This window comes from Pterocles gutturalis, unplaced genomic scaffold (assembly GCF_000699245.1).
Source record: "Pterocles gutturalis isolate BGI_N339 unplaced genomic scaffold, ASM69924v1 scaffold17059, whole genome shotgun sequence".
NCBI classification, from domain to species: domain Eukaryota; kingdom Metazoa; phylum Chordata; class Aves; order Pterocliformes; family Pteroclidae; genus Pterocles; species Pterocles gutturalis.
Window position 1 is genome coordinate 1,195 of NW_010133555.1, and position 12,511 is coordinate 13,705.

The following is a 12,511-nucleotide window of genomic DNA, read 5'->3' on the forward strand; positions in this document are numbered from 1 at the left end:
CGGCTTTGCTACAGTCTCTGCCTCAGAGAAATCTGCGTTCTCCTACAAGGCCAGAGGCCAATACTGCTCACAAATCTCACCCGTGCATTTCAGACCTCAGCCTCTGACCCCTGGCACCCCAGCATCGGGTGCAAGCTCCCAACACTGGCCCAGGAGCCACTTCCAGAGGTGACTGGAAGGAGCTATGGGCAGTTTTGTCCTCCTGGAGTCCAGGCAGCCCTAGGAAAGTCCTGTTTGAGTCTTTACTCCAGAACCTTGAAGCTGCTGAAGTCTATACTGATGGACACTGCCACCCCCGCGGTGCGGATAGTGTTGTGCATTGGAAATCACCGCCCCGCGCGAGCCCTGGTAGAGAACAGACTGCCCGGAATTTGGGAGACTGATAGTCCGCAAGTCTGACTGTAGTGACCTAGAGCTTTGGGGAGCGGAGGTGGAGCCCGACGTGCCTGTGCAGGGCTGGGAGCCCGACTCGGAGTAAAGAGAGTCCACAGCCGTCTGCTGTGCTGGGCTGGCAGCCGCAGGGCAGCTCTTCTTCAGGAGGCTGCTGCTGACGCTGCCAGAGTGCTGCTGGCTGCTGTAAAACCCCGAATTCCCTGCAAACAGGGCAGAGGAGTCTGTGGAGACCGAGTGGGCAGGGCTGGAGTAGGAGGTGGAGGAGAGGGATGTTTCTGAGGAACCGTGAGAGAGGCTGTGTGCTGTCCTCTGTGCTGCTGCTCGGTAGCTGTATCCGGGAGATGGAGTCAGGCGTCCTCTGTATGGGGAGGAACTCTGCTGGAGAAGGGTCTGCGACTCTGCCTGGGGACTGTCAGACTGCAGGAGCTGAGCAAGTCAGCGGGGAAAAAAAAAGAAAAGGCACATCAGACTGACTTGACCGTTTCCTACCTGCTCCTCATGCGATAGGTGCTTAGTGCAGCAGGAGTGGGAATAACAGGCAGCCAAACCCAATTTCCCCCTAATGCTGTTCAAAGCTTTATTTCAGAATGGGCAGATAATATATAAATGAATATACCTGATAGCTGTATCGGGAAGGACTGTAAACTGCTGGTCCTCTGTGGGCTTCTGGAGTGTCTCCTCCTGCTGTATCTGCAATGTACAGGTGAGATGTTAAACCTCTCCCCCCGGACCGAGGCCACAGCGCTTCCCTTCCACCCCACCCGTCTTGTTCTGCATCCAGCCAGAGCTGAGGCAGGAGGGGCTTCTCCAGCCACCAGCCTTTCGGAAGCTGAAGAACACCAGAGAAAGGCAACTGGAAAACCTTAACAGGTGTAAACCAGCCACACACGTTCGGAACCGCTGCTTCCCTTAGCCCAGAGAGATCTGGGCTAGCACAGAGCTCGTCTGCCTTGGGCCAGCCCGGCTGAGTGCTGGTGACACCGCACAGACACAGCCTGGGCTCCCTGGACTTGCCAGAAGGTTACGAGAGGCAAAAGATAGTTTTGAAGGACTCAGCAATTCTCCCCTCAGCCTTGATCACAGGAATCCACACTGGCCACAGAAGGGAGATAAAACTGTCCCTTCTTAGACTGTCGTCAGCAGGATCCTGCTGCAGGTGTTCCTCAAAGGCTGATCCAGATGCTGACAAAGACCGAAGTCCCATGCTACCGAGGCTGCCAGCACCCCTGCTGCCCCTTTGGGGATTACACCTTAGAAATCCATCGAGCTGCTCCAAACAGAGTTACTCTTAGACCTCAGAAATGCCCACTTCTGAAACAGGCCAAGATGATGACAGTGCTTTGAAGGGTGACAGCAGCATAGTACGCACCGATCCACCTCAGTTATGTCAGAGATCAAGGAAATGAGCAGCTTCTTGACAGAGCAAGTCTTTCTAGCCCCTGTTATCTTAGAGGTTGGGAGAGCTTCTTGTCCTGCCAAATAACTGAACCTGACCTGGGGTCAGCCAGAAGTACTCACTGCCAGTGACCCACCGCTTCGCCAGGTGTGTTTTTCAGCTGCTCGTACTGTACCCACAGGGCTGGGCTGGCTACCGAGCTTTCTGCAGGAGGGAGATCTGGTGGGACTGGGAGATCTCACATCAGAGTTATGTTGCAGCCTAATGAGACAGAGCTGTTTATCTGCAGCATCTCAGGGATTCTCAGCAGTCGTGTTCCAAATGCCTTGGTGAAATAGTGCTGGTATCAGGATCAAATTGATGTGACAGATGTGTCTCAGCCATGAAACAGGACACGCGGGCTCCGTCTGCTCTGTACTGCTGCCAGACAGGTCTGGCTTTGCACCAGACACACTGGCACGGGCACCAGTGCCAGCAGTGCCCGCGGCTTTGCTGCGTTGTCCTCTCTGCGCTACATCACCGTTGCTGGCTTAGCTACACAGGAACCCGGCTGGAGCTGTCTTCTCTGCTGTGGAGGCTCGGAAGCCTTCTCCCTGAGAGCACAGGACCTGCGCACAGACCGGGGCGTGAAGCTTTCAGCATGGGTCCTGGGTCACCTTCCATTTTTTGAAAGTCCATCTGATGCACCAAGCAGCTGTTTACTGTGGGTGACACTCCGAGTACTGCGCTAAAGAAAGGTAAAACTCGAAGTTTGGGGAGTGTTTTGTTAAGCAGTCATGCAAAGAAGAGACTAACTGTTCAATCCAGGAGATCACTGTGATCAACAGAAGTTGTGTATGAGAATCAGAGGAAATGTAAAGATTTCTGGAAGAAATCATTTCTTACAAGGCCAGGCACACCAGCAGGGCTGCACAATTTACTGGCAGCGCCTGTTCACAGAGCAAACCTTGACAAATTAAACTGACTATCAAAATACTTTCAATTACAAAGGGTAAATAAACTATAACCTTCCTGCATTTGCTTTATGTAAACTTGAAAGATGAAGCCAACACTTCCCTCTCCCATTTCTTAATACCTGCACAAGGAAGGACATAAAGAAGAACTGCTTCTCCTGGCAGTACTGGCCTGCATCACCTAAAGCGTGTATTAAGTGGGAGCTTTAACTGAGAGCAGCTGCAACTCTCACAAGGGTGGCACGCACACAAATTCCATTTCATTTCTACATGCCCCACCAGCAAACCATCCAAGTTCGGGGTTTTCACTTCCCCTCATATTATTATCTGTTACAGCAGCAAGTAAATGTGTTTATCTTCACAACTCCTACAGGTGATACCAGGAACAGTGAGGACTCAGCCACTCATTTGTTTCACCAAGAAGCAGAGCAGCAACTGGGGGAGGGAAGGTGGCTCACAGAATCCAAACAAGCCGATGAAGAAAATGCCAGAGTAGGCAAAAGAAGAAGAAAATATTTTGCTGCACCAGGATGAAAGAGACAAAAAGACTTTTGTCAGCTACAGCATTAAGTTTCACAACCTGGAGTGGGATGGGTTTTTTTGTAACAAGGAAGAGGAATGGATCAGTGTAGCTTAAAGTCTAACTCCAGCCTAAGGCTTGGGTGAGACTGGAGAGCCAGAGCCAGACAGGTTCCAGTGGGCAAAAGGCCTGTTGTGAGAGTCTGGATTTTGTCTCCCCTCCTAGAAGCAACACCCAGGCTACGTTATTTAAACCTGAGCATCCATTGTTGTGAGTGCCGCGTGTGATCAGGGTTCTGGGGCACTATCTGTTAGGGAAAAACCATTGTGTTCAACACAGACTGCAAAACAAATAAAAGAAAAATAACTCCATTCCACAGCTGAGAAATGAGGCAACGATGAAGCGATCTGTCCATCTCTCAGAAAGTCACACCTCACCTTTAGACCACAATGGATAAGAGTGGGGCAGGGGGATAATTTCAGTTCAAGATACAAATGCTGACCCTGCACGCTGCTTGGTGAGGACAACGCCTCATTCAGAGAAGAAAGGAACATAACACAGAACTGAATTCATGTCAGTAAGAAGGTGCACTTCACAAAACTGGCAAATATCATAGCTCAGGGAATCAAGTAACTTCAAAAAGAGCTGAAGTAAGGCTTGGAAACTAAATTAGTTCTTAGCACTGCCTGAAGTCTCCACCTGCATTTCAGTGTGATAATACATTCATCCGGATGCTCAGCCAGCCAGAATTATGAAATGATAACGCTTTCATCCCCAGTACATAGGAGCAATTGAGGCAATGCTGCTTCAGCCGTCTCTCCAAGGACAAAGACACTGTCCCTGCCAGAGCCAAGACGTAGGTAGTCTTGAATCCAAACCCTGGAGAAACCTGGAGGACTTCCAGGTCTAACAGAAGAGGGATACAGGCTCAGGCAACATCTAAAGAACAATGAAGTATGGTTTGCAGAAGGCTCTTAGAAGGCATTGTTAATGTTAAAGAAGAAGGTACAACTAACTTCAGAGACAAATTTGCAAAGTTATCTGAGCCCATCATTTCCCACCAAGTGTTCAAAAGTTTCATCACCCTACCTGTGTCTCTCTCGACAGCACTGTCACAGCTCGGTGAGGATTCATTTCTCTGGGACACCTTCGCGCCACTTCGCAGCACCTTCTCAAGCATGCCTCGGCCCTCTCGGAGCCTCTCCACCGACGTTGGAACCATCCTGCAACAAAAAACCCGGTAACAGCTGAGGATCGCTATTAGGCAGCCGAGATAACGTGCCCAACGCACACGGGGGCTGTGGGGGTCCCTGGTAGAATCACAAGCCAGGTTTAAGTTTCTGCTTAAACTCACTGGTATGAGGTTAGTGCAAATGCAAACCCCTGCCACAGAAAAGAGGGATCAGAGACCACCAGCTCTCAGGACAGATGAGGACCTCCTTTGCAATGTAAATAGCTTCCCGTGGGATTTGAGACTGCCAGTCACTGCCTACCACGACAGCACTGCCCTCGGAAACACAAAATCTTTCCTCTCATCAGAAACATGCCATAAACACCCAGTTCAGCAGATCACCAGATTACAGGACACGTTCTCCCAGAAAACGGTTTCAAGATTCAACACCATTTTGAAAATCCTGGTATTGTTTTAAAATTAAGATGCAGTTATTTTGCATAGATTACTTTTATTCCAACCGAAAAGCAGCAAACCCAATGCCTTTATGACAACGCAGTGTCAAGACAGTCAGTCAGGTAATGCACCATTCCTGGAGCAGAGCTAACTTGGCCACTTTGTCCATTAACGCTACTTTGCCCCATTTATTTTGTATTGTGAAAACTCTCTGCTCAAGATTGGTACTAGATCTTGTTCCGTTGTATATTACAGGTGTCTAGACTGAGGGTGAGAAACTTTCCTAAAGCCAATCTAGAAGAAAAACAGAGCCACAGACAAAGCCCACACCCCTGGGTCTATATTCAAGCCACCATGCACAGGACCATCCGGATCTCTTTAGAAACACGTGTTCTAACCTGAAAGATAGTAGCACCTTGATCAGGGATGCCTTTACCCTAGAAACTGAAGAACACGTGCCTTAAAAAAGCCTAAATGTAAATACTCAGTATAATGTTAAATGCACTGCATACCATCTAAGTACACAGCTAACACCATATTAACAGATTCTGCATTTAATTTTTTTAATTTTTAAAGATATATTAAAAACTGTGCTTTACATTATCTTTTTTTTTAAAAAAAAAATAAATAGCCCAGACATTGAAGTTCACCCCTCAACGAAGCAGAAGGGAGAAGGGCCCAGAGTTCACACCTCACGGAGGTGAAGGGGTGAGGGGGTGAATTCACACCTTCGTTGCTGCTATTGTTTTGCTGGAGACAGTTTTCTGCAAGGCTGGGTTTACTGGGCAGCAGCACATCTGTTTACATTGTGATGGCTGTATCTTGGCAACTGAAAGAGACAGAAACTTAATCTTTTTTAAATGAAAGCTATTGGCAAATATAGTAGAATTCAGCAAAAACCTGGACAACTCTAAAAATTAAGGCACATTAATTTTAGTTCCCACCATTTTCTTCTGTCCCTAATATTGCATTATTGTGAATGTCTAGAAATGTATCTGAATGTAAGCACTTGGAGTTAAAGATGAAATTGGGTCACAACTTTAACTCAGTACCATGCAGTTCTTAATATATTTTTTAAAAGCAGAAGGTGCCTCTACGTTTGTTAGCCCTGTCCGTTAAAACACAGAAGAACATGAATTTAAAAAGCAGCAAAACTGCTTAATCCCATTTCAAAAAAGTATCAGCAGGGTTTCAACTTTATATCTAGTGTCCCATAACAACACAATCTTTATTCCCACTCAATCCTTACTCACGAAGCCACGTGCCAGAGCACCTGCTGGGGAGCAGCAGAGGAAGCTCACAGAATATAACACACAGCACCAGAGCAACGTTGCCACGCTGACACCTCACCCTGAACTTTTTTTTTTTTCCTCCACTCAGGTTTTTCTTTCACCCTTTTTCAGGCAGAAGAAAGTGGCACAGGAGAAGGACACAGGATATCAATGCTTGCACACAGTAATATTTGATTATAAAATAATGATTATAAACTGGTCATCAGCTGATGGCCTCTGCTGTGGCCAGTCCCAACATCTGGCAGAAGGTCCCTTGGGAGACAGAGTACTGTCAGAGAGGTACAAGACAAATTATTTCTATAATTCTCCATTTAAAGAGTAATGGAAGATTGGACAAGAGAAGGAAATAGATCTTTTTACTCCTGCAAATTCACCCCAACACAGACTTCACCCTCCTCACTGCCTTCAGCACTGCTGAGCATCTCCTCCCTCGCCATCCCCTGCCGTTACGTGGGCAGTGGCACAGCTGTGGACATGCAGAACCAGCACGAGGAAAGGCGTGCTTCTTCACCCGTAGTGTGCACGGCCAGAACCTGAATACACAGCAGCAGCACCAGCGTATGACACAGCTCCGGTCAGCAGCACACCCTCACCCTCGCTGCAATGCAATACCGGGCACGGCAGTGCTGCAGTACTCAATTTTTTGGACCAAACGTTACTATCAGGTTCAAAAGTTTCTGAAGACCAGCTTTTCCCCTTATCAAACCTTCTCACGGGAACACAGTAAAGGTGGTTTTTTCGGCAAGCCACCGACTGCAGTCTGGTACTGCTCCTCAAGCTGCACGTGCAAGGCATTAGGAAAGCTGGAGTTGTTTCAACTCTCCCTGCTTCACAAATGTGAAGCTGCAGAGCGCTCTGATAGCCTTCCTTCTGAACGGGAGTTGACTTAGTATTACTCACGTCCAAAAAGAATGGAGTAAAGACCTGGATTAAATTCTCATTGCAAGAGCAAGACCTTGAAACCTGAGACCTTGAAAGAAAACCGGTGGAAGAGAGAAACCAACTGTTTACCTTCAGATCTTTCAAGACAGATTTTTGATATCTAAACCAAGAACTAAAGGGCAGGCTGGGAAGGCTGCTGGTGTCCTTCAAGGTTGTTTAGTAATTACAAAAGAGAACAACACCAAGAGACCCCACTGAATCCATCCAACTGCACTTATTGCTACGGAAATGCCCCCAGAGAGTTTGGTCCTTCTCTGTGGAGCCACCTCAGGCTTGCTCGGACGGAAAACACTCACCACCTACTGCTGATGCTCTCTTGGGATTTGCTGAGTGATGATAAGGAACTAGCCCCCCTCGAGTCTGGTGGGCTGACGTCTTCTACGTGAGGCAGGGAGGGATGAGAAGGGGAGAAGCCACTTTGTGGCGAGGACGGGGTTCGTACTACAGAGCCCGGCAGGCTGTTGCCATCTGTGTCAGTCACAGAACTGCTGCTGCCCTGTCGGGTAGGAGTCCCTGTACATCGCACCGAATCGCCTCCCTCCTTGGCTTCTTGTTTCCGCTTGCGGTATTCTAGTAGAGATACCTGGGAGAGAAAAATACAACCATGAGTCAGGGAATGCAAGGGACTAGGATGGGGGAGGAATATGTCCCCAAACAATTTAAAAAATCAATTTCTCTGGGTTTGAAGGTAAAACTTTAAAAGGTATTCTGCGATTTTACAATCTTCTTGATTCTGTAGACACTCTGGAAAAAGAGCTAAGTGGTACAAATGTGGACCACTCATCAACTGCCATGCTCACCCACATTTTATTCTTTATGACCAATGCTGCAGCAGAAATATCCACTGGGTTGCTTCTCTAACAACGTAGGATTTCACATTACTTCAGTAGATGCTTGTGTACTCAAGCATCAAGCCTCTACATCCTCCTCCTCTCACCAGCCCTCACTCACTCGCTGGTTGTGACGTTACATAAAATGTGTATCAGCATCTGTACATCTCCAGAACAGGTAACTGGTATCTTCAGAGAGCCCTGTTCGTCTGTACCAGTTCAGCCACATTAAGGCTAAAGCCTCGGTAAAGCCTTGCACAGGAGTTTAACCCACTGTGAGCAGGCTCCTGCTAGGGTGGTTCAGCAGCCAGTATCGCAAACATCCAACACTAGCACCTCAACAAACTACTTTTAACAAAGGTAGAATGTATTTTGTGCAAAGCAGTCTCAGATTTGTCAGAGACACAGAGCAAAAGGTCCCAGTCTTGTAACACAGGGCAGCAGGATCAAAAATACACAAATATTTCCAGCTGAGCACTTACCTTCCAGCGTGCCTTCCCCTTAGAGTTATGAAAAGGCACAGAGCCCATGAAGGACTCACAGAAGGCAGCTCTGATGATGAATTCATCAACTAAGAGTCAATGCTTGTATAGAAGGCTCTATGATGCTACAGAGTGGAACAGGGTATCTCCAAAAGTAACTCAGCATGTGAAGGTTTTAAGGTAAGTGTAACTTTGAAAGAAAAGCAAAGGGAAAAAATCAAAACCCTTCAGAAATGGAATGGAAATAAGATATTCCATCCAGCCGGACACTTATACAAGTGATCTGAGTTACACACTTGCAATAAAAAAAAAATCCAAGCACAGGAAAAGGCACCGATACACATCTACACAAGTGTAGGTTCATGTGTCCCACGAGTGCCCAGCTGTATCACAGCAACACCTGACTTGTCCTTTTCACTCAGCTTTAGTCCCATGAGGGTCACTGGTCTGCTATTAGGAACCAATATGGATTTGCTCTCTTTAAACACTATCCCTGTGTTTCTAGTTTCAAAGAGCTAAGATTTAAGTAGCAAACTTCATCTACTTTTCTTGCACTGTAACTGTGTTTCCATATTAATGGAAATGTTCTAATATGTTCTAATAAACAGTCTGTGTTTTCTTTTGAAACTTAGACCCTCTTTCCGAGTGAGGACCCTTTTCATCCTGATAGATAACACCTCCACCAACTCGTACAGTTGTGTTGTTATTGCTCTGGCTCTTGTCTCAGTTTAACAGCTGTTTCTGAAGGCTGCCAGAATCACAGAACCATTTAGGTTGGAAAAGCTCTTTAAGATCATTGAGTCCAACCATAAACCTACCATTGCTGAGTCCACCACTAAACCACGTCCCCAAGCACAACACCTACACATCTTTTACACACTTCCAGGGATGGGGACTCCACCACCTCCCTGGGCAGCATGTTCCAGTGGTTGACCACCTTTTCAGTGAAGAAATTTTTCCTAATATCCAATCTAAACCTCCTGTAGCACCATTTGAGGCCATTTCCTCTTGTCCTACTCAAGTTACTTGGGAGAAGAGACTGACACCCATCTCGTTATAACCTCCTTTCAGGAAATACCTATTTACACCAGCATATTAACCAGTGACACGTACAGAGTTAATTTTTTTTTTTGTGCATTTTGCTGTGAATTATATCAGAGTGAGGATTTATTCCACTCTGTAGATATTTAATTCTCTTCAACATCGGCTCTGTAACTTAACTCGGCAGCACAATAAAGGTAACGGCTTATTCTGCAATCGGTTTACACAGAGACACTTCTGATAGTGCCAGTGCCTTACAAAAACCGACGCGATAAATTGTAACACAAGGCAGCTACTCAGGAAAATTCAAGCCAAAGCCAAATATAGTTTCTGCCTTTCTGAAATATTTTGAGGGGAAGGAAAGAAGCGGAGGGCTATCATACTAAGAGCATCTACTTTCCACATTTTTATAAAAGCTGTGAGTCACCGCAGTTGTTTTTCACCTGGACAGCTGCATCTGAAGGTCTGTAAGGCTTGAGAGATTAAATGCACTGCAAGCTTTGCTCTCCTGGCCATGCTCCCAGAAGAGGTCATTTCATTGTGGTCTTTTTCTTCCACCTCTCACATCAAAATCTTGCCTGAAGGGTAGCTTGCTCTCTTTTAACAACTTTTAAACTGTTTTCACCCAGGCACTGGATGCCTGATTACTTCCCCAGCATGTATTTCAGTTGTATTCTACTCTCTGCGTTTTCCCTGTAAGCACCAACTGTTCCCACTCATGTTCCCTCAATCTTAGAATTTATTTTACAAGAATACTTGCCTTCTTCCTTTGTGGCGGATTCTGAGGAGCAGATTTGACGCCTTCACAAGCCCTCTCGCCGCAGGGAGACATGGATCCATGCACCGTCTCTTTAAGCAGCCCTGACTCGTGTCTGCTGAAATATCCTTCGGCAGGAGAGCTGCAGCATCCTGCTTCTGAATTCATTGGCCTCCTCTCTCCCAAAGGAGCAGACCCCCGCAACAACCCATCTACACGTGGCATAGCGTTCAATGGGGAGAAGGCATACATTAAATTAAACTCTGTCCGAAAAGCCTGATCAGAGCTTCGTAGCAGCATCTGTGTTTCCCCACTTTTCCCTGGGAAGTTCATCTCTGAAGTAGAGTTTATGGAGGGTTGTGGGGCCAGATCAGAGGATCCAAAGCTGAGCAGCGATGGCCGTTCTGGGCAGGTGTTTGTACTGGAATCCAGGTACCCACCCTTCAAATCCAGGTCGGATCGGAGGCAGAGCTGGAAAATCCGGGAAGGATATAGGAAGAGGGTGGGAAGTCAGGAAAAGGGTCAGGCAAGGGTGGGGAGAGAAAATAAAGTCAGAAAGTACTCTAGGCAATGCTAGCTTACTGCTTCCCTGTGCCTTTCTGATCACCCCTTTGGTCCTTTCCTGCACTGTTCTGCTCATTCTGCAGGGGAATGACTGAGACTAAACAATCATCAGTTTAGCCATAGGGTACAAAATGCCCTTTTCCCTTTAGCAGTCTCCCTGCAGTAAAAGGATAAGGCTCCCTGGGCAGCCATGAAGAAAACCCAGCAATTTCAATTGCCTCATATGTCCCCAAGTTGATGTTAACACGTAGTACTAGCTGGGTTTATTATGAAGAGAGAACAGAAAAGATCTGCTGGACATTTGCTGTTTTATTAGCCAAGTTCTTGACTGTCCCAAGTCAGCCACTACTAACTTCCTAACAATAAAATGCCCAAGACCTCCAAGTCATTTGTTTTCACTTACTGTGAGCTTCAGAAATCCCTAACAATAGTACATTCATTTAATTTATACTGCATTGCTACATTTTACATTCTCTAACAAAACCCTAATGGCATCATCTTTGCACTGTCACGGTTTCTGGAGCACTCGGCACTGACACAATGGTATATCCATTTATCTACTTCAAGAGCCAAAACCCTCCAGGGCAATGGCATAATCATCTCCTTCACCATGTTAATATGTCAGGATCTCAGACAATGAACACAACTGACATGATTTCATCCTCTTTGCAGGACTGTAGTGCTTAGGGAGAACACATAGCAGCACTAGGCACCAGCTCTGCCCTACAGCTGCTGCGGAGCGTGTTTCCCCTGCTGTATCACAGCCCCAAGTACTCTGCCACACAGCACACGAGTGCCTATTTTCTACTAGGAAACAGCCACTGAGCAAGGTACTTCACATCATATTTTACAACAGGCCAGCAGGTAAACAAAATACTACTTTCTGGCATCTCGTCAACATTTTAAATCTGCAAGCAAACAGGTGACAAACCAAGGCTGAAGAGAGCAGGTCAGGTGCCCCACCGTGTCCTCCTAAGTCAACAGAGTAGTCAATGCTTTCCTCTTTCTTCCCCAGCAGTCATTTTGCTGCTAGTGAGTAAATATTGCACATCACTTATCTGCTGGGCCAGGACTGAAGCTGATTAAGGTTTTTCCAGGGTTCCCAGACCTTCACCTCAGTAGCTGAGTCTTCACACTGCCTGCTTCCCACCAGTGTCAACAAGCAAATAATAAATTCCAGTCTTCTGTTTGTTTGCTCTCCTGTGATAACCCTGAAAACCCTCCTCAGCCTTATTGTGACTGATGCTCCACCCTCATTTCCCACCCCCCTCCGCACTTCTCATCCCTCCCCTCCCACCAGGGCCTCTAACACACACACAAGCACGCACGCTCCCAGCCTGAAATGCAACGGGGACGGCGGGATAACTACCTCGGGTGACATGGACTCAGGCCTGTGTGCAGGGGAACTCTCAGGGGAGGATACGTTCTAGAGGAGAGAAAAGCATCTTGTTACTCATCTGCTTAAAAAGTCAAGGAGCAAACCAAAAATCAGTTAAAAAACAAGCACAGAGGTTAGCGACGGCCACTCCAAACAGAGACTATCGGCGGAACTGGCACCAGCCGGGACGGCAGCTCTGCCGGTTACATGGTTTCTAAAGGTTCCTGGAAGCACAGACACAGGACTGGGTTACTGCCCTTCATGCTAAAACTTAGCACCCAAAACAGAGCACATAAATGTTACGGAAAGAAGCATCTTCTTCTGTATATTTTTGAT

At 46.9% G+C, this 12,511-nt stretch overlaps 1 protein-coding gene across 2 annotated transcripts in view; it reads right to left on the reverse strand.

Moving 5' to 3' along the window:
* Positions 1-8: 8 nt before the first annotated feature.
* Positions 9-12,511, reverse strand: part of SETD5 (SET domain containing 5) — a 40,724-nt gene continuing 28,221 nt past the window's right edge. Inside the window, exons 18-23 of one of the 2 annotated variants that reach the window (XM_010081286.1) lie at positions 12,167-12,223; positions 10,237-10,704; positions 7,420-7,706; positions 4,352-4,485; positions 1,010-1,083; positions 9-819 (exon numbers count right to left, since the gene is read on the reverse strand). In XM_010081286.1, the coding sequence (XP_010079588.1) occupies positions 220-819; positions 1,010-1,083; positions 4,352-4,485; positions 7,420-7,706; positions 10,237-10,704; positions 12,167-12,223 (1,620 nt within the window). In that variant the 3' untranslated portion in view covers positions 9-219. The remainder of the gene's footprint in view (positions 820-1,009; positions 1,084-4,351; positions 4,486-7,419; positions 7,707-10,236; positions 10,705-12,166; positions 12,224-12,511) is intronic. The other variant, XM_010081287.1, reaches the window with a different exon arrangement.